Source organism: Phacochoerus africanus, chromosome 11 (genome assembly GCF_016906955.1).
Source record: "Phacochoerus africanus isolate WHEZ1 chromosome 11, ROS_Pafr_v1, whole genome shotgun sequence".
Taxonomy (NCBI): Eukaryota; Metazoa; Chordata; class Mammalia; order Artiodactyla; family Suidae; genus Phacochoerus; species Phacochoerus africanus.
The window spans coordinates 138,751,607-138,777,135 of NC_062554.1; the positions used below are offsets into that span (position 1 = coordinate 138,751,607).

At 53.6% G+C, this 25,529-nt stretch overlaps 1 protein-coding gene across 3 annotated transcripts in view; it reads left to right on the forward strand.

Moving 5' to 3' along the window:
- EGFR (epidermal growth factor receptor) overlaps positions 1-22,542 on the forward strand; it is a 178,050-nt gene extending 155,508 nt beyond the window's left edge. For 2 of the 3 annotated variants that reach the window (XM_047752850.1, XM_047752852.1), the window contains exons 21-28: positions 8,681-8,836; positions 9,505-9,580; positions 12,148-12,294; positions 13,275-13,372; positions 14,677-14,844; positions 15,176-15,223; positions 15,928-16,033; positions 16,645-22,542. In XM_047752850.1, the coding sequence (XP_047608806.1) occupies positions 8,681-8,836; positions 9,505-9,580; positions 12,148-12,294; positions 13,275-13,372; positions 14,677-14,844; positions 15,176-15,223; positions 15,928-16,033; positions 16,645-17,006 (1,161 nt within the window). In that variant the 3' untranslated portion in view covers positions 17,007-22,542. The remainder of the gene's footprint in view (positions 1-8,680; positions 8,837-9,504; positions 9,581-12,147; positions 12,295-13,274; positions 13,373-14,676; positions 14,845-15,175; positions 15,224-15,927; positions 16,034-16,644) is intronic. The other variant, XM_047752851.1, reaches the window with a different exon arrangement.
- Positions 22,543-25,529: the final 2,987 nt, after the last annotated feature.

The window sequence follows — 25,529 nt, forward strand, 5'->3', positions numbered from 1 at the left end:
CTCCCCTGGTCCCGCTGGTCCAGGAGTTATTTCCTGGCTTGTAACTCATCGCTTTGCTTCCTGTCTCCATCCTCATGGCCTCCTTCCCCGCGTCTGAGTCCAGACCACCCCTCCTTTAAAAGATACAATCGGGAGTTCCCGTCATGGCTCAGTGGTTAACGACTCTGACTAGCAACCATGAGATTGCAGGTTCGAACCCTGGCCTCGCTCAGTGGGGTAAGGATCCATGAGCTGTGGTACGGATCACAGACGCGGCTCGGATCCCGCGTGGCTGTGGCTGTGGTATAGGCCGGCAGCTGTAGCTCTGATTGGACCCCTAGCCTGGGAACCTCCATATGCCGCAGGTGTGGCCCTCAAAAGACAAAAGAAAAAAAGAAAGATAAAATCGTCCCTAAAGCCAGCGTGCGTTCATCTCAAGATCTCTGACTGTTTCGATCTGCCATACCCTCTGTCTAAATAAAGTTACGTTCTGGGGTTCTGGGTAGACAGGAAATGGGGGGACACTCTTCAACCCAGTACAGTGGCTGATGTGGGCAGGAGGTGCTCACCCCGAGTAGGTCTCATTGGATAAAGAGTTACTCCCTCATGGAGTTCCCTGGTGGCTCAGCAGGATAAGGATCTGGTGTTGTCACTGCTGCGGCATGAGTTTGATCCCTGTCCTGGGAACTTCCACATGCCATGGGCAAGACCAAAAAAAAAGAATTATTCCTGGAGGTCTGCTCGTGTCCTGCCTCCAGACCCCAGAAATGCCTCCTCAGTCGCTTCTCTGATTGTCTGAGGCGGGAGAGTCGCCAGAGAGAGAGCCCCACTCCAGGCCCTCCTTGTGGCATTGCTTCATTGGCCTTACTTTTTAAAAGCGCACGTTGCTGTCCGGGAAGATCAGGTGTGCTGACGTGTTTACGTGAAGCTGGGAGGGGCTCGAAGAGCCGTGCCCTGGCTGTCGTCCACCTCGGGCAGGGCATCCAGGACTCTGCACCCTGTGGCCGTCGCCTCCTGCCCGGTGGAGAAGGCCCAGCTCCCCAGAGAGTGCCCAGATATTTATCATTCTCCTTACCTGTGTCAATCTGCAGCTCCACAGACTTGACTTTTCACGTGACAGGACACACCGCCCCGCAAGTCTTGCCTGCCTCAGAACCGGGCTCGTGGCTCCCGTGGCTCCACGTCTCAGCTCTGGCTGTCCTCAGGCAAGCTATCCGTGCCCCCGGTCTCGGTGGCTGCAGATGGCTCTTTGCAGGGTGGCACTGGTGGCCTCTGCGAAGCACCTGCTTGGCTCCAGGATGCACCTCATGCTCACTCTTCTGGTTTTTCCCACATTTTTTGACGAACTTAGGTTAGATTAGTGACCAGAATCTAAGCAGAATGCTGTCTTCGGCTCTGTATTGCCTCTCCTCACGGCAGCACCTCCTGTTCCGGGCCCTCTCTTGTCCACAGCCTTTTCCTTATCTCCTTTGCGATATTATGCTCAAATCTGCTGCCCACCCAGTGTCTGCATAAACAGGAGTCCATCTGGCCCCCAAACCAGTCTTCTGCAAGCGTGAGGCAAAAACAAACACCTCACAGCAGAGCCCCCCGCAGGATGAGAGCAGCTCGGCCCAGGACAAGCCTGATGAGGGCGCGTGTCCAGAGTTCCCAAGGGGAGTTGCCAGGGCCTGAAAGTTTTCCAGGACGCTCCTCTGTCACTCAGTCTCGTCTTGGTATTGAAACCCACGGCTCTGCCTGTTGCTCCTTGTTTCGATTTGCTTTTGCTGAAGCCCCTTCGTGCTGCAGCTCTTTGCTTCGGTCTGTGATCCAGCTGCTTCGTTCTCAAGAGAAACCTATTCCGCTGTCCTCGGATAGCTGTAGGGATGTAGTGTCTGTCCCCGGAGGGGGGGACAGTCATGGTTTCCTCAGTTGCAAAGAGAGAAATTTTCTCTTGGGTTAGTGACTGTTTACCCAAAAGTTAGAATTGGAACCACCCGGAAACATTTAGGGGCTGATGAAAAACTAAACATGCTGGCATCTTCAAAGTGGGATTTATGGATTTATAAATGCCCTCATTGATTCTCCAAGGCACAGGTTCTTTTGGGAAGTTTTCCAAGTATTGATGGAGAGCTGGGCAATGTTAGGCAAGTTTATTGTCGTGGCTCAACTACTAGGAGGACAAATAAAATGGTATCACCCAGGCAAAAGGGAAAAAGCCCCAATAAAACAAGACAGAGATGGCCCCTGGAGGAAATCAGCGTGGGCTGGGAGAGCAGAGACGCCTGCCCTCCCATCCGGCAGAGAGTGGATTCTATCTCAGGTCTCCGGGGCTGTGGGGGAGACCTGACCTGCTGCTTGACCACCACTTCCTCAGCCCCTGGCTCAGGAAGCCAGAGGGAGCTCTCCCTTGCTGGGAGCAACTTGGGTGCTTCAGAAAGTGTGTCCGTTCTCTCTGGCTGCTTAAATCAGCTAGTAAATCCCCACATAATCAGACGACACACTAATCCCTAAAATGTTCCCATCCAAGAGATGCTGTCCTCAGCTTGGTTTGGGGGACACTGCTGCCACCCAGGCTTAGAGCACCGCAGAGGACACTGCTGCAGAGCCCTGCAGGAATCAGCCACCTAGGCTGGGAGCGGTCCGTCCTTTGCCTCGGGGACCACAGAGCTTTCTTACCGCCCTGCTCAGAGTCAGATCTCACAGAAGTGAGTTTTCAGGGAGCTCGTGTGAGTTTCAGGTGCTGACCTGGCCCTGGTGAGGTTCGAAGGTGGCTGGTGGGTGGGCGAGGGAGGCGCCCAGAAAAAACTTCGTTATAGCACCACTCCACCTGGTTCATTCTAAGAGATGAAACTTCACAGAGATGGACTTTAAAAACTTTCTGTTCAAAAGATCCGTTTTTTTCAAGTGCTCGGGTACGTAGTTTGGTTTAAATTCATCGGAAAAAGCCCCAGGTCTTTTCCTCACCCACAGATTGGTAGGCGCTCTCAGGGCCTGTGAACGGCGAGGGGAAGACAGGTCCCACTAACGGAGGAGAGTGGCCGTGCCTCTGAGGGAGCAGCTTGTCCGGGCCCTGCTGTCTGATTCCAGGGGCCGTGCCGGGAACCCGTGTCGAAGGAGTATGACGTGGTCGTGACAGATGCGCGGGGGCGGGAGAGAAGGGACATTTGCCCGGAGGGGTCGCAGTTGCCGGTCAGCTCGCTCAGCTTTGGTGGGGGAGACGCTGGCTCTTCTGTGCAACACAGGTGCCCGGCCTCCCGTCTGGGCCCCGGTGCTCGGCCTCCGCGGCTGGTCTGCTCCCCCACCCCACCGCCAGCCCCCGCTTTCCGGTGCAGATCAGGACCCAAAGGCGAGGTTCCAGGCATAGACCCCGTCCTGCTGAGGGGTGGTGGTTCAGCCGCTGGCCTCCATCCATGGGGCTGGAGAAGACGCCTGCTCAGAGCTGACTCAACTGCAGAGCACACCCTGCGGGCACCCCCAGCAGTAAGACCGAGAGAGGGGACAGGGCCAGCGGCAGATCCAGTTACCAAGTATTTCGGTTATTTGGATCACTTTTTAATTTATTCTTAGGTTGTTCTATGAAAGATTGCAGTTGAACTTAGTCTAAACTGTCACTTTGCAGTATGTCGTTATAAAGCCAGACATCGCCGTGCGATTATTACAGCGTACTCACCAACTCCTAGATGTTTCAGTAGCCGTGCCTTCAGAAATACATATGACAACATTTCTTAGCTCTCCAATTTCCTCATTTCCTCAGGCAAGGAACACAGATCCCCGCAGAGCTAACAGGGTAGCAGGGAAGGAGGGGGCCGGGAGGGCTGAGGTTGCTGTACCGCGCACATGGGGACCAGCAGGGTGGCTCAGTCTGCCAGCAGCGTCAGCCCCTCCCCTTCCCCCGCCCCCTCGGCCCGTGTCTGGCAGATGGGGAGAGCCCGTCCCTCTGCCGGGGGCATCTGAGGAGCTGGGGACGCGGAGGGCTGCTGAGCAGGTGAGGCACAGGGCAGGAGCTGGCGGGGAGAGGAGATCCCTTGGGGCCCTGCAGGTCCAGCCTCATCATGAAAGCAGAGGGTGCCACACAGATATTTGCTCATGATCAGGCTTCTTTTTTTTTTTTCTTTTATCTTTTAAGGGCCACACTCGTGGCATATGGAGGTGCCCAGGCTAGGGGTCGAATCAGAGCTGCAGCTGCCGGCCTACACCACAGTCACAGCTGTTTGGGATCCGAGCTGCATCTGCGACCTACACCCACAGCTCCCAGCAGCGTCGGATCCTCAACCCACTGAGGGAGGCCAGGGATTGAACCTGCGTCCCCATGGGTACTAGTCGGGTTTGCTAACCACTGAGCCACGACAGGAACTCCATGATCAGGCTTCTTCAGGGTAGCAGGACACGGTGGCAGCCTCAGTCAAGGTCATGGAAGGAAGAAGGGTGGAGAAGAGAGGATTCACTGGTCTTTGGGAAGAACCGGGGCAGTGCCGGCACCGCTGGAGCATGCGCCTGGTGCGGGCCTGAGTGCACCCTGGGGATCAGCTCGCTGAGCCCTCTGCATAGACTGTTTTACATCAGGGCAGCGAGGCAAGGCTTGCTTCCAAGGCCAGGTTCTCCATCAGCACTCAATGCCCTGGGCAAAGCAGACGCCAAGGGCTGTGAGCTGAGCTGGCCTTCCAGCCACACAGCAGGGCTTGGCGCTGCTCCGCCTCTGTCTGGAATAAGAAATTCTGGCTCCCCCGCCTCTTCTGAGGGTGGGGCCAGGGGTCCATGCTTTACTCCGCCGGGCCCTCTGCTCCCTCCGCGTCCCACCTCGCCTTCTCCTATCGGCCAGGTCAGTGCTCCCGCCTCCCCACAGGTGGTTAAAATATAGGCGATCCCTGCCTCCCTCTCTGGGCCTCGCCTAGGACTTGTAGGTGCTGCAAAGCCTGGGAAAACAGTCTGTAAGTGTCAGGCCCAATCCAGGCCTTTCTTCTAACGTGGGTGTTGTGCCAAGAAAGTCTTGAAAACCCTCGTGAAGTGCCCGTGTCTCCTCTGTGATCAGGGCCCAGGCAGTTCTCCGGATCCCCATTAACCCCAGTATATTAACACCCATCCTAGCTGTTCAGCGTTAACCGAGCATATACATACATTTGTTAAACTTAGCGAGGTCTCCAAGAAGAATCGAGGACAGGCATTTGCGAGAGGCCCAGGGGCTTTTACACTGACACTGCTTCCCGTGGCCTCTGTTCAGATTCTGGGAGTTCCTGAGCCGTGTCAGGGCCCTTATCTTGGTGCCTGGTTAAAGTATAACTGCTAAGCAAGCAGTGAGACAGCCTTTCAAATTGCCTCTGTTAATGTGAGACTGAGCGCAAGGAATCCAGTTTTATCTAAGTTCAATGACTCTAATCTTGTCCCCAGAGTGTCTCTGATTGAAACCCCTCTGGCTGATTAGCCGTGGCTCCAGAATGTGAACCGCCCTTTTCTCCCCTTTCCCAAGCCTTCTCTGAAGACTGAGAACATTTTTCAGACTTTATTGCAGTTGCTCTGGTTCTTTAAGGACCAGAGAGAGGGGCTGGGGCATAATCCATCGTCAGGTTCTGTCCATGGACTTACCTCAGCAGCACGGGCCGAGGAGCTGGGGTGTTGGCTGGTTTTTTGTTTGTTTGTTTGTTTGTTCTTGTGGTCGTTTTCTTTGGAATCTGAAGCAGTCTTTGGGTCAGCAGGCAAGTTTCACTTGGAGGCCCCAGCAGGAAATTGAGGTCACCGTCTCAGGGGTGGTCTTAGGGACTCCGAGCCCTTGGTCTGTGAAGCCCCAGCCTAGACTCTGAACCCAGAGGCCGGGCCCGTGGCCTCCGCCTGGGACGTTGGGGGCTGCCTCAGAGCTGTCAGCTGCTCTTCTTACCCCTGTCCCTTTCAGCTTCAACAGGGTTTGTAACACATGGGTCCAGTGCACAAATTCTCTTTTAGGCATTGAAAGCAGCAGGATGAGAGTCCACAGGGAGAATTAAACAGAACTGGAAGTGCCCCCGAAGTCCTCCTTGTGGGTTTAATGGATCACAGGGGTCGGATGCTGATGCAGGAGCCCCTTGACGGGCAGAGGGGCCAGTGAGTGGAAGTCCTCCTCTGTTTGGAAGCATTTTCTCAGCCCCACTTCTCTCTCCCTCTCCACACTCCATTCCTAAATAATAATTCCTAGTTTGGAAGTTCCAGGGAAGCATCTGGTGAACCTCGTCTTGTAGACATGAGCCCATTCATCTTATTTCCTGGCACCTGAGACACCCTAGCAAGGGAACCATTTTAAACAGACAGCATAGGAGTTCCCATTGTGGCTCAGCAGGTTAGGACCCTGCATAGTAGCCATGAGGATACAGGTTCAATCTCTGGCCTCTCTCACTGGGTTAAGAATCTGGCATTGCCATGAGCTGCTCCGTAGGTCACAAATGCAGCTTGGATCTGGTGTTGCTGTGGCTATGACATAGGCCGGCAGCTGCAGCTCCCATTTGACCCCTAGCCTGGGAAGCTCCATATGCTGCAGGTTCGGTCCTAAAAAGAAAAAGAAAAAAGCCCCAGCATCTTAAACATTCAGGAGCTTTCTTAGGTAATACAGGTGAGACATAAGAATCGCTTATTTGTTGTTTTTCCAAGGAAAGAAAAATGTTAAAGACTCCACATATAGCCTGGTAGTATTTTTTTTTTTTTATTTTTTTAAATCATAGTTGATTTACAGTGTTCCGTCAATTTCTGCTGTACAGCAGTAACCCAGTTATACATATACACACATTCTTTTTTTCACATTATCCTCCATCATGTTCCATCACAAGGGACTACGTATAGTTCCCTGTGCTATACAGCAGGATCTCATAGCTTGCCCACTTCAAATGCAATAGTTTGGATCTCCTAACCCCAGACACCCAGTCCATCCCGTTCCCTCCCCCTTGGCCACCACAGGTCTGTTGTCCATGTCCATGAGTTTGTTTCTTTTCTGTAGGTAGGTTCATTTATAGCATATATTAAATTCCAGACATAAGTGATGTCATATGGTATTTGTCTTTCTCTTTCTGACTCACTTCACTTTGTATGAGAGGCTCTAGTTCCATCCATGTTGCTGCAAATGGCATTATTTTGTTCTATTTATGGCTGAGTAGTATTCCATTGTGTATATGTACCACATCTTAATCTATTATTCTGTCCGTGGACGTTTAGGTTGTTTCCAAGGTTGTTTCCAACTATTGTGAATAGTGCTGCAGTGAACACAGAAGTGCTTGTATCTTTTTGAAGGAAAGTTTTGTGCGTATATACATGCCCATGGGTGGGACTGCAGGATCATGTGGTAGTTCTAGACTTAGTTTTCTGAGGTGCCTCCCTGCTGTCGTCCATGGTGGTTGTACCGATTTACAACATTTGAGTCAACAGTGTGGGAGGTTTCTCCACACCCTCTCCAGCATTGGTTGTTTGTGGACGTACTAATGAAGGCCATGCTGACTGGGGTGAGGAGGTCCCTCACTGCAGTTCTGAGTTGCATGTCGCTAATAATCAGTGATGTTGAGCATTTTTTCATGTGCCTGTTGGCCATCTGTATGTCTTCTTTGGAGAAATGTCTATTCAGGTCTTCTGCCCATTTTTCTTTTTCTTTTTTTGCCTTCTTAGGGCCACACCCAAGGCATATGGAAGTTCCCAGATTAGGGGTTGAATCAGAGCTGTAGCCGCCGGGCTACAACCCAGCCACAGCAATGCCAGATCCGAGCCTCATCTGCAGTCTATACCACAGCTAATGGCAATGCCGGATCCTTAGCCTACAGAGCAAGGTCAGGAATCGAACCCACATCCTCGTGAATACTAGTCGGGTTCATTAAGCACTAAGCCATGACAGGAGCTCCTAGAATCCTCTCTTTATTTTTTAATTTAATTTAATTTTTTTTTGTCTTTCATCTTTTTAGGGTCACACCCACGGCATGTGGGTGTTCCCAGGCCAAGGGTCTAATCAGAGCTGTTGCCACCGGCCTACGCCACAGCCACAGCAACGGGACTACTGCCCATCTGGAAATTCACTGTGCGCCAGGCACTGTGCTGGGTGCTTCTCAAATATTCTTTCTCTCTCTTGCAGCCTTGGTGGTGATGACAGCAGAATTGCGGAGGCAGCCAGGGGCGGTGGCGGGGGGGTGGGGGGGCATCTTGTAAAAGCAGATTCAATATCCACGTGATTTCAGTTTAAAAGGGGCGGGGGGGACAGTGCAGAAAGCCTCCGTGGTGGTGAATCACGTAAGGTTGCCCAGGACGGCGAGGAGAGTGGGCTCCAAGCCGCGCTTCCGGGGGGAGGCAGTGGGCGCCCCAGAGGCGTTGACGCAGGGAGGAGAGGCCAGGCAGGTGGCGGCAGGCCCTCCTGGGCAGGGTCCAGCCGCATCCCAACCTGCCAGCAGGTCTCCTGCTGTCACTGGCTTCCTCTACTTGGTTAACCTGTGTTTGCTACTTGATTACCTGGATGGGGGTAAGTTAATAAGTCAGCAGCTCGTTACGTCTTCATCTCCTCACCGTTTCATCCGTGGAGTGGACAGATGGTTGCTAATGTTTCTAGTTGCAGGTGACTGTGTCCCCTGAGGGCAGTCCCTGATCGGACCGTAGAGGCTGTTGCCTAGATGACACCAAGCCCTGCGCTGGGGCATGACATGCCCACCCTCTGCCCTCGCCTGGTCCCCGCTCTGCTCTCCTCGAGCCGCTAGTCCCTCAGCCCTCACTGCGCGGCCCCGTGTTTCAGGGCATGAACTATCTGGAAGACCGGCGCTTGGTGCACCGAGACCTGGCGGCCAGAAATGTGCTGGTGAAGACACCGCAGCACGTCAAGATCACCGACTTCGGGCTGGCCAAGCTGCTGGGCGCCGAGGAGAAAGAGTACCACGCGGAAGGAGGCAAAGTGAGGGGCTGGCTCGGGGATGGGCTGCGTTCTCTGCTCGCAGACCACCTGACGTAGGGGCTGCCCTGGGTGAGGTCCCAGCTGCCCCCTCGCAATGCAGTCAGGCAGCAGGATTTGCAGGGAAAGCGAGTACAGATGTTCCTGGCACATCCTGAAGCCAGAGGCAGCACAGATGCTAGTCATTTGTTGAGGTTAGGTTTCAGCCGCCTGCTCCAGGGAAATGCCCATCAGAAGAACAGCTGGGAAATAGCACAGAAAGCACCCCATGTTGTCCAGGAGCTCCCGAGGGTGCTGGCAGGGCTGGAATCGGCCTCTTCCTCTCAGACAGCCCTGGGGTCCTCCGGGGGGCTTCCTGCTACGCCCTCCAGAACACTCTGGATCAGCTGGGCCCCTCGCAGGTTTTACTCCAGCCTATGTGGCTCCAGGCGGCCAGTCCCATAGACAGCCACACACACAGACATGACCAACAGAACAACCCGCAGACCCAGGGCTCAGAGCTCTGGGGCTCAGCAGAGGCCCTGTTCTCTGCTAGGCTCACACCTCCTCCCACTGGGCCTGGGGGCTGGTTGGGGTTAGGGGGTGGGGGGTTGCTTATCGCCTTTGTCCGGGAGCCATTCAGTTCTCAGGGAGGGAAGCTAGTTGCTGTCTCATTCTTTCGTGATCCCCAGGTGCCCATCAAGTGGCTGGCTCTAGAGTCAATCCTGCACCGTGTATACACCCACCAGAGTGACGTCTGGAGCTACGGTGAGTCACCCGAGGGTGCCCTGCTGGCCGGTGCTGTGGGGTTTACATTGTACGTGCCGTCGTCCTGGACGTGACTAAGGATTGCACAATCACATAATTTTCTGTTATACCGGAAAACACGAGGAAGGAAATTGAATCTAAGTCCGTACCCAGCAGTCGGCTGTCAGCACAGAAAGAACTTGAACCTGGGAAAAGTCTGTGCCTGAAAAATCTAACTCAGCCAGACCTCTGGTCATGAACTTGAAGTGAACCAAGGGTGGTGACAAGTCAGGTTTTCTGGGAAGAGTTTCCCAGTGGAGGAGTGAGGTTTCAGGAGGCGCCGGCTCCATGGCTGTGCTTTCAGGGAGCGAGTGGTGGTCTTAGGACAGAGGTCTCTATGAATGAGGAAGTGAATTCGGCTGCACCCAGAGCATGCAGGAGTTCCCCAGTCAGGGGTCGAACCCACACCACAGTAGTGACAACACCAAGTCCTTAACCATTACGCCACCAGGGAACTCCTGAACACATGCGTTTTCGTAGGTTCCTGCGAGCTGAGCTGTCCTCAATGAGTGGAGTAGATAAGGGCTATTCTGTCACCTTGTTATTTTCAGTCATTTTCAAGAAATATCTGCTTCCCTGGAGGGATGGAGAGGAGTGCTGCTTTTCCCACTGCTGGTACGGCCCAGAGCCATCGTCATTGTCACCACAGAGCCCGAGCCACCCTCCCTCAGGGACCCCGAGCAGGGGCTCCTCCCGGGCTTGTTTTGCACATGCCAACCGGTCCTCCAGGAGAGTGTGTTTCGTAGTTAAAAACAGCAGACTTTCACTTCTCTGCTCAACATCCTTCTTCGGTTTTCCAGATATGTTCCAACAAAACCTGACCCCTAGATGGGGTGGGAAGGGTTGTGAGCGGCTGGCCCCTGCCTTTCTCGGCTGCCCAGCTGCCTCTCCTCGGGCTTGTGTGCCCACTCCCAGCCCATGTGGGCCACGTTACCCAAGAAATGAAACTCTCAAGCTCCATGACTTAATCCCTTTGGATGGTGACAGCCAAGCCTGGAAGGCAGCATCACCAGGGGGCCCTGGGCTTTCATCTCCATGGAAACCGTGTTGTCAGTGATAATAACCTGCTGGTCCCCAGAGTTCTCACACATGAACCTGAACTTTCAGTCTAAGAAACACATTCTGTTACTCCACTCTCTAGTTTCCAGAGTTGAGACGAGGGAATTCTTAGCGCCTTCCCGCGCTGCTCGAACCCACAGCCAGACACCCATGTTGCCCTCTTTCACCACCTGTTCACAAGCCTGGAAAGCCTGCCTTCCTGTGGGAATCCACTGTGCATGTTTGATTGCGGTGGTTAAACCTAGTGAGAGGAGAACTGATGGACTTTATAAAGCTTGGAAACGAGCTGTTTCCTTGAGTCCATACGGACGCTGTGGTGGGAAGGAAATTGATTTCTTGTCCCCGGACTGCTTTGCTTCCTTTGCAGCTTTGCCTTCTGAGGTTAACTCCGGCCACCTGGTTTTGGAAAACCCATGCCGACCTGTGACGATACCCGTTTAGAGGCTCCGGAGAGGAGGGGTCATTAGACCAGCTGGGCATCAGGAAGCCCCTGGCCCCTGCGTATGGGCCCTTCCTGTGTAGTTTGGGGACCCACTGTGGTCTTCGCAAGTGGCACCCATGGCACCTTGCTGTGCAGGTGGGGCCGCCCTCCACACTGCCTTAGTGTGTTTCTGGAGCAGAGAATTCCATGGGGGCGGCACAGAGATGGAAGGACCATCTGAACTTGGAGGTGGTGTGAAAATCACCCAGTTCTCAAATTACTCCTGCTTTGATTTTTCAGTCATGATGGTTGCTTGATGGTGAAATAGAAAGTGTGGGGCTTTTGTACTTATCAAAAGGAACACAGGGGGTTTCTCTCCAGTCCCTTTTTCTTTTCTTTTTTTTTTTTTGCCTTTTGTCTTTTTAGGGCCGCACCTGTGACATATGGAGGTTCCCAGGCTAGGAGTCCAATCGGAGCTACAACTGCTGGCCTACACCACAGCCATAGCCACAGCCACGCCAGATCCGAGCCGAGTCTGCGACCTACACCACAGCTCAGGGCAACACCGGATCCTTAACCCACTGAGGGAGGCCAGGGATCGAACCCTCAACCTCATGACTCTTCGCTTCTGCTGTACCACGACGAGAACTCCTCTCTCCAGTTTCTTTGTTCTTTGAGAACACAGCTCACAATCCTATTGGTGAGCCACTTGAGGCCGAGGTCTGGGTGCATAACTCCTGCTCCACAGACGCCAGCCCTTCCACTCCAGAGTGCTGGTGGTGCCCCTGCTGCTCTTAACTGTTTGTTGGCCTCTCGCTTTTTTGCCTTACGTCGTCTGAACGTGAGTCAGTGCTGCTATCTCGTTTGGTCCGCAGAACCATCCTCTGAGACACGTGCTGTCATCGTCCCACTTTACAGAGGTGAACTGAGGCTTCCAAGGCCACAGAAACCTGAGTTTTAGACGCCACAAACAGTATGTCAAAGCGATGGCTCCAGACGAGGTGCCGTGGTTATTATTGACCCTCAGGCAACCCCTTCTTCCCCTCAGGAGTCACCGTTTGGGAGCTGATGACCTTTGGGTCCAAGCCTTATGACGGGATCCCCGCGAGTGAGATCTCGACCGTCCTGGAGAAGGGAGAGCGCCTCCCGCAGCCCCCCATCTGCACCATTGATGTCTACATGATCATGGTCAAGTGTGAGTGGCCACCCCCGACCCCCTGCTCCACCGGGCCTGGCACGGCTCCCAAAGCCCCACCCCAGACCTGCCTCTCCCTGCAGGCGGCTCCGAAGTCTGCAAGGCAGGCTTATCTGCAGACACCCCTGCACACACACCCAGAGGCACCTGGCTGGCTCACGGGGCTCTGGCAGCGGCCACGGCCCCTGTCTGCGGCAACACCTTACCTGTGTGAAGAGCATGAGCACAGGAGGGTAGCACAGGGAATGTGGTGGGGCCAGGTTCCTGTAAGTACGAAGCCTTTCTGAACGTTGAACTGCAGACTTAATCAGTTTTAACTCCCTTGCTTGGGGCGGAGGAAGTTGGGATCCATAGAGGTTGCGTGATTTGTCTAAGGTCACACAGAGGTCTGGCCTAAAATAGTTCGCCATCCTGCTGCTGGGACAAGAGCAGCATGTGGGAGTCATGCGGATTTCCAGGCGATAGCTGTTTTCCCCCAGCGCGTTCAGCGCAGAGTGGATGGCTGTGAACCAAGTGCCCCGGCTGCGTGAGAGGTGCCCGCCCACAGGAGGAGCTCGAGCTCCCAACCCCAGGTTCTGAAGGAAAGTCCCTAAACTGGATCTGGTTTCCAGCGCTTCCGAGCCTGCTGAGTGCGTATCAGTGAGGGTGAACGTGGACCTGGCTGAGTGTGGATGCCTCGGCGGCCTGCGGTCAGAGCCGCTCACAAGCAGCCTTGGCTCCCTTGGGGTGAAGACCCCAGAATGCTGGCCCTCGGAAGGGGCGGTGCTGCGGGAAATCAGAGTGTTGTTGCCGTTCTGACTCGGCTGTGTGATGTTATCCTGGTCTTTACAGAGTCACCAGTGCGGGTTTGCCAAGGCTGAGACCCTGTCGCAGAGATTAGGTTTCTTGCTCGTTTATGTGTCCGAGAGAACCCCTCCTCAAAAGCTTTCCCTCTTCACCGCTTCCTTCTCGTTGCACTGACTGCCTCCTCCCGTCCCCAGGCTGGATGATAGATGCTGATAGTCGCCCAAAGTTCCGTGAGCTGATCATCGAATTCTCCAAAATGGCCCGAGACCCCCAGCGCTACCTTGTCATCCAGGTACCGGATCCCATCCGCCTGCCCCTGGGAAAACCCTCTAATTAGCAGCCGGTGCTGCTGTGCTCTATCCGTGGGGACACAGCCCCACCGCCCCCTCCCTCTCCCAGGCCACACCATGACCCTGAGTACCTCAGAGCAGGGCCGAGTTGTGGGCTTTGTGATGCTCCAGGTGGCCCCCGCGTCACTGCCACCCGCCTGAGCACCTGCACCTGGCCCCGTCGTCTCTGTGGTCCTGCCGGCCGAGGTCTTATCTTGGTCTTGGAGAAACAGGCTTTGGTGCCGAGCATACCTGCCTCTGATCTTGGATTCTCCACTGGCCACGTTAGGTTAAACCAAGGTCACAGGGCAGTTTTAACAATTCAGTGAAACGATATCTGCAGAATTCCTGCTCAGCACCTGAAGGTCCTGCTGTGTGGTGGGGGGAGGGTCCCCAGACCACCAAGCAGGCAGCTTTCTGACAGCAGCGGGGTGGCCTGTAGTTTGGCTCAATCTGCTGCCCCACCCGGAGACAGGACAGCTCTGAGAGTCCCCTAGGGCTGCTTCCCTGCGCCCCCCTCCGAGGCCAGTCCCAGGGTTGTCTGTGCTTCTGACCGACCCCTCCTCAGCTTCCACTAGTTTTTTGCTGGAACGGCTCTCGGGACTTGGAGAAAGACATTCCTCACTAGATCGCTGGCTTGTTAGAAAAAGAAGAGCCGGACAGAAGCGAGGCACAGGCGGGTGTGGGGCCCCCGGGTGCCCGGCTCTCCCCAGATCTCCATGAGGTCACCACCCTGGACGCTCTCCGAGCCCCGCCCAGTCGGGTCTCTATGGGGCTTCGTTCCAGGGCCTGATTAGCCCTCTGGCCATGGATCCATCCTTGCTCCAGGAGGTCGGCTGGGCCTGGGAGCTCTGACCCTGTCTTCACGTGGCAGCGCCCCCCGCTGGCCCCACCTTGAGGAGCTTCTGAAAGTCTCCTCATTCGGAAGCAGCTTTCTGCTCTCTGCGCCTGGGACATCCCAAGGGTTTGGGGGCTCTGCGCCAGGAATGGGGACAGAGTCCACGCGTGTGTGGCTTGTTCTGTGTCGCAGCCCCATGGCCCTCGCCCTGAACGTGCTTCGGCCCCTCCCCTCTCCTCCTGGGCGCTGCCTTCCTTCCCTTTGGGGCTTTTAGGTGTCAGGGAAGCTTCATGTCTAAGTCCATGTGGGGAGAAGGGAGGACAGGACCAGGGCGGGTGTCAGGGCTGAACTGTCGCCCAGGGAGTCACCTCGATGGGGTGGGGGCGGCAGGCCTGTGGCCTTTCTCATGGGCTCCAAACCCCTGTCCAGGGAGACGAGCGAATGCACTTGCCAAGCCCTACGGACTCCAACTTCTACCGCGCCCTGATGGACGAGGAGGACATGGAGGATGTGGTGGACGCCGACGAGTACCTCGTCCCCCAGCAGGGCTTCTTCCACAGCCCCGCCACCTCCCGGACGCCGCTGCTCAGCTCTCTGGTACCAGAGTCTCCCTCTCAACAGGCCGCGTTTTAGGGAAAATGATCCATCTAGGGGAACTCACAGAGAGACCAAGAAGTGCCTTTTAGACACCTGGTGAAACCGGAATCCAAATGGGTCGATGAGGTGCCTCGGTTACCTATGGCATTGTAACGACGGGCTCCTGGTCTTCTCAGGCCCACTAAGGAATGAGTCACGTCAGAACTAGACCTAAAGCTAATAGTCAAGATGAAATCCAGCCCCTTTAAATGGACCCTGGGCCCCCTCCTGCTTCCATGGGCGGGGTGGGGGGGGGGCATGTGCACCCTAAACAGCTGTGCTTCTTTTTCAGAGCGCCACCAGCAGCACCCCCGCTGTGGCTTGTGTTGACAGAAACGGGGTAGGTATCACCACCTCTAAGCTAGAAGTAAATAATAGCTCTGTACCGTGGTTCTATTAGACGTGAAAAATGCCCACCTTCACCCACATAATCACCGTTTTCCTTCCTGGATCCTCTCGTCCCGTGACCCCTACCCTAAGGCCAGCAGTTAGCTGCCACTTATCGAAGTGCAGTTTGGAATGTGGTTCTCAGACCGGCACCATCAGTGTCCCGGGGGTTTGTCAGAAAAGCAAACTGTCGGGCCAGCACCCGAGACCTCCTGACGGGATCTTGGGGAGGGACCTGTCCAGCTGGGTTTGAGGCCACCTTACAGGTGACGTCGACACGGGCTGGGCAGAGCCTTGAGCAGGCCCACACCTGCCAACACAGAAGCCTCCAGCCGCACATGGCTGCTTCAGTTGAAATTTTGGTTAAAGTTAAGTAAGATTTAAAATTTGGTTCCTCCCACACGTGGTTAGTAGCGTGGGTCATAGAACATTCCTGCATTGCAGGCAGCCCCGCTAGACAGCCCTGGCCAGGGCAGCGCCACGTGCCCTGGGCTCTGTGGGCTGGCTGCGTGGGTGCCACCTGGGGGTGATGTGGCTGGAAATGCAGAGTCTCGGGTCCTCTCCCAGACTGTGGGAGCAGCATCTGCGTCCTAACAAGCTCTTGGGCGATCTTTTTCCCCGGCGATGGGAGTAACCTTTGCCTCGTGGCCTCCCCAGCAGAGTTATCCCCTCAAGGAAGACAGCTTCCTGCAGCGGTACAGCTCTGACCCCACTGGTGCCCTGACCGAGGACAGCCTAGACGACACTTTTCTCCCAGCACCCGGTGAGTGCCTCAATCTAGAAGCAGGCATGCCCCTTGGCTCCATTGCCGGTACCCAGGCCGCCTCCCTCCCTCCCCTTGGTCCAGAGGGGGGCCTTTGGCAAGAGTGCAGACACGACGAAGGGAGGAGGGAAGGTGGGTAGGAAACGACCGAGCTTTTGCACTTGGGGCTCCGGTGGCTCATGTCACGTGCAGGTGGCTTTTCGGATGAATCTGCAGATTTCCTAGAATGTGAAACAACCAGAAAAGATATACATGTGTGAGTGAGTGTGTGTGTGTGCACGTGTGACAGCTCTGATCCCACTCTTCCTCCTGAGTCCATTCTTAGCCTGTGAAGCATATACGTCCCTAATCCAGGCTTCATCCCCGGGCCGTCCCAGCCTGCACGCACGCGTATCTCAGGGAGGCTGAACTCTGAGAACTTGAAATTGGCAAAAGATAACGGTGCCCGTTGCCTTAAGAAGTACAGAAAAGAACATGATTTATTTCAGCAAGCGAGTCGTCTCCCTCTGTCACCCGGGGCTCACTGAAGATCTGCAGGGGGCTCAGCAGGAGCCAGGGAACTGCTTGGGAGGAGGTTGTACTGATGACCTTTGATTTCTTTTCGCTTCCAGAATATGTAAACCAGTCTGTTCCCAAGAGGCCCGCGGGCTCCGTCCAGAACCCTGTCTACCACAATCAGCCTCTCAGTGCAGCTCCTGGCCGGGACCCCCACTACCAGAACTCCCACAGCAATGCCGTGGGCAACCCTGAGTATCTCAACACCCCCCGCCCCGCCTGCATCAACGGAGGACTGGACGGCCCTGCCTTCTGGGCACAGACAGGCAGCCACCAGATTAATCTGGACAACCCAGACTACCAGCAGGCCTTCTTCCCCAAGGAAGCCAAGTCAAACGGCATCTGTAAGGGTCCTGCCGCCGAAAACGCAGAGTACCTAAGAGCGGCACCAGCCAGCAGTGACCTTACTGGGGCATGACCTCTGAGGATGGCATCGGCCCCAAACTGCCAGGCCCTTCAGCCCCCGGGACCACGCTACGGCAGCTACATAGTCCCGACAGCCATGCCCACGTTAACGCTCGGACCTTGGACTGGCTTGGCCATCTCTGCCCTGACCAGCCCGACTTCCAGCCGAGAAGTGCCCTGTGGCAGATGCGTCCTTGGAAGTTGCAGGGACATTCCTTTGTCTTCAGACTGTGAGGCCTCCACAGAAGGCATCCGGAAAGGGATGTTGTCCGTTTGGGTGAAGATCACTTTTCAAGATATGTTTGCAAAAAACTAAATATGTTTAGGGAGTTTTATCACTTGGGGACCTTTGGGGTGTTTAGTCGTCATTGATTTTGCTTTTAACGGGCTCTTCCAACGAGGAAGAAGCTCACTTGTAGCACTTGGGCCGCAGAGTCCACCCAGATACGGGACCAGCCCGGGCCAGCCTTCCGCTAACACTTGATTCCACTGGCTCTGCTCGGAGGCTCTTCCACTGCAAGGCGGTTGAAAACCAGCTAGTTCTCCGTGTCCCAGGCAGGCCCGATTGGTACTCTGTCAAATCATGTCAGGTGCAAGAGGATAAGCCACTTTGAACCCTTCCTGGGCAGGGGAGAAACGGAGAAATGGGTAGAATTCCTCCTCAGACTTACTTTCATCCAAATGTCTCCACGGTACTTACCCTCCATCGAGTGACCAGTGTTTTCTGATTATATGTGTTGGATTTACTTGTTTATTTTCCATTCCATTGTTTTGAGATTCAGTGTGCTTTCCAGCAAGGGGAGATGGGACATCAGAACATTAGCCAGTATCTGCTCATAGCCGACTCATCAGCACGCATACCAGCAGCCTTTAATGGAGATGGAACAACAGTGCAAAAGGGAAAGTCCCCCAAATTGGAGTCGGAGAAAATGCATCAAGTCGTTTGGGGGTAGGGTGGGCCCACCGGGAGACTGCGAAACGGAAGCTGCTCTTGAAACGCTGTTGGCCTTCCGTCCGAAACAATCGGTTTAGGCTACTCACGGAAGATAACTTTCTTTTTACTTACTTTAAGGGTTTTTACTCAAAGCGCACTCTGTGCCTCACTGGGAAGCTGCCCCAAAGCCCTTCCTTTCTTTCCTGAGTTGAGTCGAAGGGCCCAGGCCCTGGGGCAGCCCTCACCGCAGCTAGCAGGTAAAGTAAGGACAGCCTTGTGCCTTGTGGGGAATATGAAATTTGATTTTGAAAGTGATGACAATGCCGTCACAACATCTACAGGTACGTGAGAAGAAAAAAAAAAAAATCCCCTTCAAATAACTCCCTCCCTCTGCTTAGAACTCGGACTCGCTTCTCGCCTGTGTCCCTGCACCCGATCGGCACCTCGGTTCTTTGTAGACTGGGTTGTAAGTGCCCGCAGCTGGCTCCCCCTCCGCACGGAAGAGGGGTTTCAGACAGTTCTTTTCATGCTGTGATTGTGTTCACCCACACACAACACACAGACACACACACAATTTTCCTCTAGCTTGTAAGTTATTTATTCACTCAGATGGATCAGGGCCCCATGGTTTTGTTACCAAAGTATTTCATTTGGTCTCAAAGGAAATATAACCTATATCCCACTCAGTTCCATCATATCCTGTTTTGAACCCCCTTCAACACCTTTCCAGCCCTGCAGAGGTGCTAAAGATAGAAAAATAAAACAGTCCCTGTCTCCACAAAAGTTACAATTTAGTGAAGAAAATTGGCTAACAGTATAACGACAGATGCCACAGAAGCCGCGTCAGCCCAGCGTGTTGTAGCACAGAGGAGGGAGTGGGGCATCTGGTCCTGGAGGAGCCCTGGGGGGTCAGGCAGGAGGCCCCCGACGGGGCGGGGGGTGGTGCAGAAAGAGCCCTCCCAGCCAGGGAGCCCAACCTCAAAAGCAGCAGCCGAAGGAACCCCTGGGGAAGCAAGCCCCCTCACGTCCCTCCCCCGGGGGACTAGAAGGTGATTCCTGGAAGGTTAACTAACATTCCTAAGAATCTGAAATTTGATGCCCTTGTCACCAAACCACGTTTGTTATTTACTCTCCTCAGAAGGAAAGCCCCCCAGCCAGATAGTTACCAGCACAGAGAGAGAGAATGTTTCGCATTTGCTGTCACTTGTCGTGTCCTCAAGCCCCAGAGCTTGGGAGGTCAGTGACATGCTGACCCAGCAGGAAAATCCTAGCATTTTTGTAATTTGAGATATTTTACTATAATGTAATAAAAGAGCAAGAGCTAGTCAAGCTTTTTTTTCTTTGTATTTCAAGCTTCCTGCATGAAATCTAACTGCTAAATTCTCTTAGGATTGAGTTTCCCAAATGCTCTTTCTCTGTCCAGGGAGGTTCAGGGCCAGAGGTCCCTGCCGGTCAGGAGTGGGGCTCCTAGGGCTGCAGGATTCCTACGTCGTGGCTCTGGCCCGATCCCAAAGCTGCCACTTGTCACTTTGGTTCTCCTAGCTGACACCAGGCCCTGAGGCCCCACGGAGAGCCAGTCCGTTGTTTCTTCCTTGGCCAGGTCCTGGAAGGCCAGCTCCATGTCTGGCCTTTGGAAACAGATCAGGGGATGGTAAGAGTTAGAAGCTAACATTTACAGCTGACCCTTGAGCAACACAGGTTTGAATGGTGTGGGTGGACAGGATGGCACTACACGACCCCCACTTAGTTGAGTCTGTGGATTAAAAAAACCCAGTGGCTCAAGCGGGCCAATGGCAAGGTTATAGGCTGGCGGGACAGCACCCCAACCCCTGAGTCATTCAAGGATCCGCTTCTCACAGACTCCTTAAGGGTCCCTGTCATCATCATGCTCTATGAAAAGTAGCTCTGTCACCTCGGGAGGACCGAGATGAATCTTCCAAACGCTTAGGTATTTGTTGAAAGTTCTTAATTTTGAGCTTTAGCCCCCTCCTCTGCCAAAAGTGCAGATACGCTTGAGCCATGGATCACGAAGCACGAAGGCAGCGGTTCCCAGGCCGGCTGCTCTGGGGAGTGGGAGTGATGGAATTTGTCTTAGGTGCTGCCTGGGCCCAGGGACTTTCTGAGCACCCCCAGTGACCCTGCTGAGCTCCATTTTGGGGAGCAGCTGGTGCAGAGGAAGTGCTGGCAGGGTCCGCTGGCCCTGGGCCCCTGACGCACCCAGCGCAGGCCGGGGCTGTGCGCCTGGGGCGTGAGGCTGTGGAGTTACAGTGACTCGAGGCCCTCACCCTCACTGCCCACCGGGGTCCCCGGTGGGCATAACAGGACCAATGGAACTGGAATCCCGGGGCTTCCCCACATGGGAAGCCAGAGTCGAACCCCTTCCCTGAAGGTCACGTCAGTTGTGCTGGCCTCCGCGTCTACACCATGCTCCCAGGTCAGGGCAGAGTCAGAGAGACCGTGTGAAAGAGTCGCGAGGCAGGACCAGAAGCAGCCCAGGCTTTATGCCTGGACGTGGCCGCTAGAGCCTCGGCTGCCTTGTCACAGAAGCCAGCTCATCCTGAAAATGGTAAATACCCAAATCTGAGCCTTGATGAAGCCCCAGACAGTTTCATTTTCTAAGAAGCAAGCTAGAACGTTCCGTTTCCGGCCGCAGAGGGAGAGCTGCTCGCTGGAACTTGGTCTGTTCTGCATTTCTCTCTTGTGATGAGCACATTACACCCTGACCTGCTTACTTCCTTGCTGGGGCCGTAGAACCTTCCTGAATAGAAACCCTTGCCTCTGTCACCTGTCACACCAGCAATAGCAGGGACACATCTTTTGGTACTATTGCAGACACATGCAGACAGCATTTTTACATCTAAGTCTATTTTTGTAACTTTTCTGAGCACTGAACTTTGTAAGGTATATTTTTAGGAAGACTCATTTTTCTACAAAAGCAAACAGTTTAGAAAGACTGCAAGAGAATGAAAATTTGAACCTGAAATTTTTGTTGAAAGGGACTTAAGTGAAGCAGACATCTCCTCTCTCAGAAAGGCACACCGCTTTCACAGAGCCAGGCCAGATCACAGTCCTGATGAAGGGGGAGCTGTTTTTATATGTCTTCAAGAAGGAAAAAGCACACCTGGCTTAGTCTTGATCTGCGGCAGGTCCTGTTGACTCTGGGGCAGTTCAGTGGGAAAGAATTATTGTCTGTTACCGCTAATAGACAAATTCAGCTTATTCGAGAAAAACAGTAACAGCTCTTTGTTGGTTTATGTATGCCAGTCTGACTTTGATGCACGTTGTTTCATGTGTGTATGGGCAGTGGATATGCACTTAGGATACGGCTTAGAAATACCCGCAGAGCCTCCCTGTAGTGTTTGCCACATTTGACCAATGCCACCAATGGGCTTCCAGCCCTTGAGATGGGGTTCTCAGCTGCGCCGTACGGTAGAGTTGGGGTGGGGTAGCTTTTGAAGATCTTGAGGCCCAGCCATGTCTCACTCAGGCCGATGAAACCTAGGATTTATACTTTGTTAATCTCCTAAAGTCATTCTGATGTAGAGTCCCTGCCAAGAGCCACGGGACTGGGAATGAGCCACAGATGTGTGGATGTGCAGATTCTGCAGATGTGGGCACCGCAGGACTGAGGACCTAAACCAAGCACAGAGCACCAGGGTCCATCGCTGAGGGTCTGGGACTTCTGGGGGAGGGTCCGCAGTAGGTGCCCAAGCCCGTGGTGGGGGGGGGGAGCGGAAGGAAAGGAAGTCCGTGTCCTCTTAAAGCTGGACTGGCAGTGAGCATGCTGGCTGCTGGTGCCCTGCCTCTAACCACTGTGCAGCCTTTATTGGCCGGGGAGAAAGCCGACTTAGCAGCGGGTCACAAAGGGAGATGGTGAATAACAGGACGATTGCGAGAGTGCTTGGATGGCATTCGTACAAGCAAGAGTCCGGCAAGAGGATTCTTGCCTTAGGAAACATGTTTTCTATGTATTTTTATAAACTGTGTCAGGGATGAAAACTGAAGCAGTCCTGTCCATTGCTCTTCCACGTGTAAGTGCACAGTACACCTCGCAGGTTACAGCTCTCCTGTCTGGACTGGCAGCATGAGTGCCAAGAGTCCCTACCTGGCAGATGAAATGCATTGTTGGTCCATTTGCTTATTTTTTTAAAACAAACCCTTTTGAGGTAACTTGGCTCCAAAGCAATCTTGCCGTATAACAGAAACTCTTGGAGGTGAAGACGTCCTGTGTGTGGAACCGCTGACGTTAGAGGTCTGCTGGCAGCAATAACTTCATCTTAAAACAGGCCGGCAGTGGCTTTAGAGCTGCTCTATATGCTACGTTTTAGCCGTAGAGGGTTTTGCTATGGTGAAAGCAATATTTGTACAAATGGAAGGCAAGATTTTCTTTTATATGGTTTACACTCTTGATCAAAATATGTTGATGTATATGGAATATTAAAAATTAGATGTATATTATTCATTGTTCTTTACTCATAAGTACCTTATAAAAATAATACTGTATTCTTGTTCACAACGCCCTGTTGCTATCAGTTATTGATCATATCCAACCTACTGTGTGTGTTCTTTCCTAATAACATTTTTAAGCTAATTAATAAACTTTATTTTTAGAGCAGTTTTAGTTTTGAAAACTGCAAAATTGAGAAATTACAGAAAGTTACCAAATGTCCTCTGCTTGCCAGCCTCTCCCGCTCCCGCGGTCCGCACTGCAGGGCCTGACACGCTTCCTTGAGTGGAGGTTTCCTGCGTGGGCGTCGGGTTGACTCGGGGCCCTGCTGTGGGGCCGCAGGCTGCCGCCTAAGTGCTCCCCTTCCCAGGCTCCCTCCGGGGCCTCACCTCCTTCCAGCACCTGCCTGGGGGGGCCTGGGTGGAAGAGATGGTCCTACAACCAGGCTTCCTTTCTGCAGAACACCAAAGCCGGCAGGCAGGCAGCTTTGCTGTGATTCTGCTCAGTCATCAAAGCTGTGAGTCAGGGGAACTCAGACCCACAGCCTCCTGCTCTGACTTCACACCCCCCGCAACCTATGCCTGGGACTGTGTCTCACCCAAGCAGGCCACTTTGTCACTCGCCCTTGCAGGAGACCACTGGTGCCGAGGGAAGGCGTTCTGAGGGGGACTCGGGGAAGTACCCGTTTATATCCTTGAGCGTTTTCTCATTCGAAGCCTGAGAGGAATTTAAATTCATCTCAACAACTGGGAAAGAGCAAACGTGCTCCCTGTTGAGGCAAAAGGCACTGACAGGAGGAGAGAAGAGCAGCGTGAAGGGTACCAGGCAGGAGGTGGCCTGCAGTGCCCCAGGCTGGTACCCCTCCCGGCCACCTTTACAGGCTTTCAAGCCCCCACACTGATGGGGTCGATGGCCATCAATTCCAGGAAGGTCAGCCCCAAATCTGTCACCCAGGTGCCAAGCCCAGGGCGGAGGGGGGCTGTCATTCCAGTGAGAGCAGGCCTTCCTGGTAACGCAGTCCTGGACGTATAAGCAGGACGGGGGCCCTCCCACACCCCTGCAGGACCCCCAGCCCCTGGCCTGCACAGTGCCCTGGGAGGGGGCTTCTCTTAGAGCGCCCAGCCTGCATTCGGGGCCTTAACCCCATGGAGAGAAGGGACAGGGACAGTGCTATGGGGCCCTGGCTGCCTGGAGCCGGAATTGTCACCTCTGAGGGAAGGTCGTGGCTTCCATCCCAAAGCTGACATCTCACCTCAGGCCAAACTCACTAGCACTCTGCTCCCCCCATCTCGCCCCCAGGATGCCAACTGAAGCTCAGTGCAGATGGGGTTTCAGCTCCAAAAGGTTTTGCCTTTGGGCCAGTAATCCTGTGAAAGCAATCAATCAGCTTTCTGGAGAGAAAAGCTTTGCCAAGAAGAGGAGTCTGAAAATGCGTAGGGATGGAGCAGGCACAGGTGGCTGCAGGAGGCCCAGGAGAGGGTCACAGATAAAGAGGGAAACCTGGGGGAGGCTGGGAGACCCACCGTGAATTCAAAAAAGCCCTTGGCACCAGGCAGGCTGGCACGACGAGTGGAGAGGCCAGAATTGCCCCAGGTCGCTGGGTGGGGGGTGGAATGAGGCCTGCGTTCAGGTTCAGACCAAGGGCAGGAGTTCGAGGACCACCCTTCAGCTGATTTGAATACACACCTTACCGGATACTACGGGGGGCGGGGCGGGGGAGGGTGCTCCTTCCGGAAAGGAAGAGGCGGGCCTTTCCTACCCCCACACCCCTTGGAGGAGAAAACTGGCCTGAGGAGCCGGGGGCAGAGCCTCCTTGCTGCCCGCTTGCTTCTCTCTCAAGCGTCCCAGCCTCATCTGCTTCTCGCCTATCCCTTTGTCTCGTGCAGAAGAACTTGAACCTCAGTGAAAACAGACACACGGTGAGTGATTCTAATTTAAAACCACTGGTTTGAGTCCTAATCTGGCTTTTGGCTGGGTTCAAGTCCCAGTCTGTGTTCTGGCTAGGTTCAGGCCGCTGGTGGTGTCAGCTTCTGCTTCCCATTACAATGAGGGGAAATTCCTGACACCTCCTATGGCCTGCAGAATCCCCCTTTTTTTTTCTTCTTTTGGCCACACTGCAGCATATGGAGTTCCCAGGCAAGGGATCAGATCTGAGCTACAGATTCAACCCACACTGCTGCCATGCTAGTTCCTTAACCCACTGTGCTGGGCTGGGGGTGGAACCTGCTTCCCAGGGCTCCAGAGATGCTGCGGATCCCATTGCGCCTCAGCGGGAACTCCCACTGTTTTAATCTTAACTTCCCTGTCAACATTGCGAGTCCTTTACATGATGCATGAAATCAGTAACTCTTCCCTAAGAACTACAATACTGAAGCTACAGATGTACAGATGAAGAGATAAATTTTAACTCAAACACCTGCATCAGATATAAAACCAGGAAAATTATGAATAGAAGTCAACAACTGAGTAATATAGAGATAATCATTGAATATTAATTTCACCAGAAAATGTTTTACTCTCATCAGCTGTTCCCTCTTTAGGCCTAAAAACAGCTCGTATCCCAGGACGCCGAAATTAGAGACCCTGATTCTGACAGGACCAGGCCTATGTTGGGATAAATGGTTAGTGAAGTTGTGTTCTTGTGTTCAAGACATGACAGCTCAGATTCAAGCCCTGGCCTAGAACTTCCGTATGCTGAGTGTGCAGCCATAAAATTTTTTTTAAAAAAAGAATATACTACGTAAAACTAAAACAATGAAATCTTCATAGGACCAATGTTGTCACAGGAATAATAAATGGAAGAAAGTTCAAATTTTGGAAACTTATATGTACGTGGAGATGTACCATATGATAGTGATAACATTTCCAGAGAGTGTAAGATCTAATAAATGATTCTGGAGAAAATGTCTATACATTTGAAAATTAATTAGAGCTCTACTTCAAATTCCAGATGGAGTAAAAATGTAAACGTGAAAAATCAAGGCAGGAGTTCCTTTGTGGCCCAGAATGTTGAGGATCCAGCACTGACACTGCCGCTGCGCAGATCACTGCTGTGGTGCTGGTTTGATCCCTGGCCTGGGGACTTCACATGCCACGGGTGCAGCAAAAAGAAAAAGTCAAAACAATCAAAATCTTGGGCAAAATGTTGTGAATAT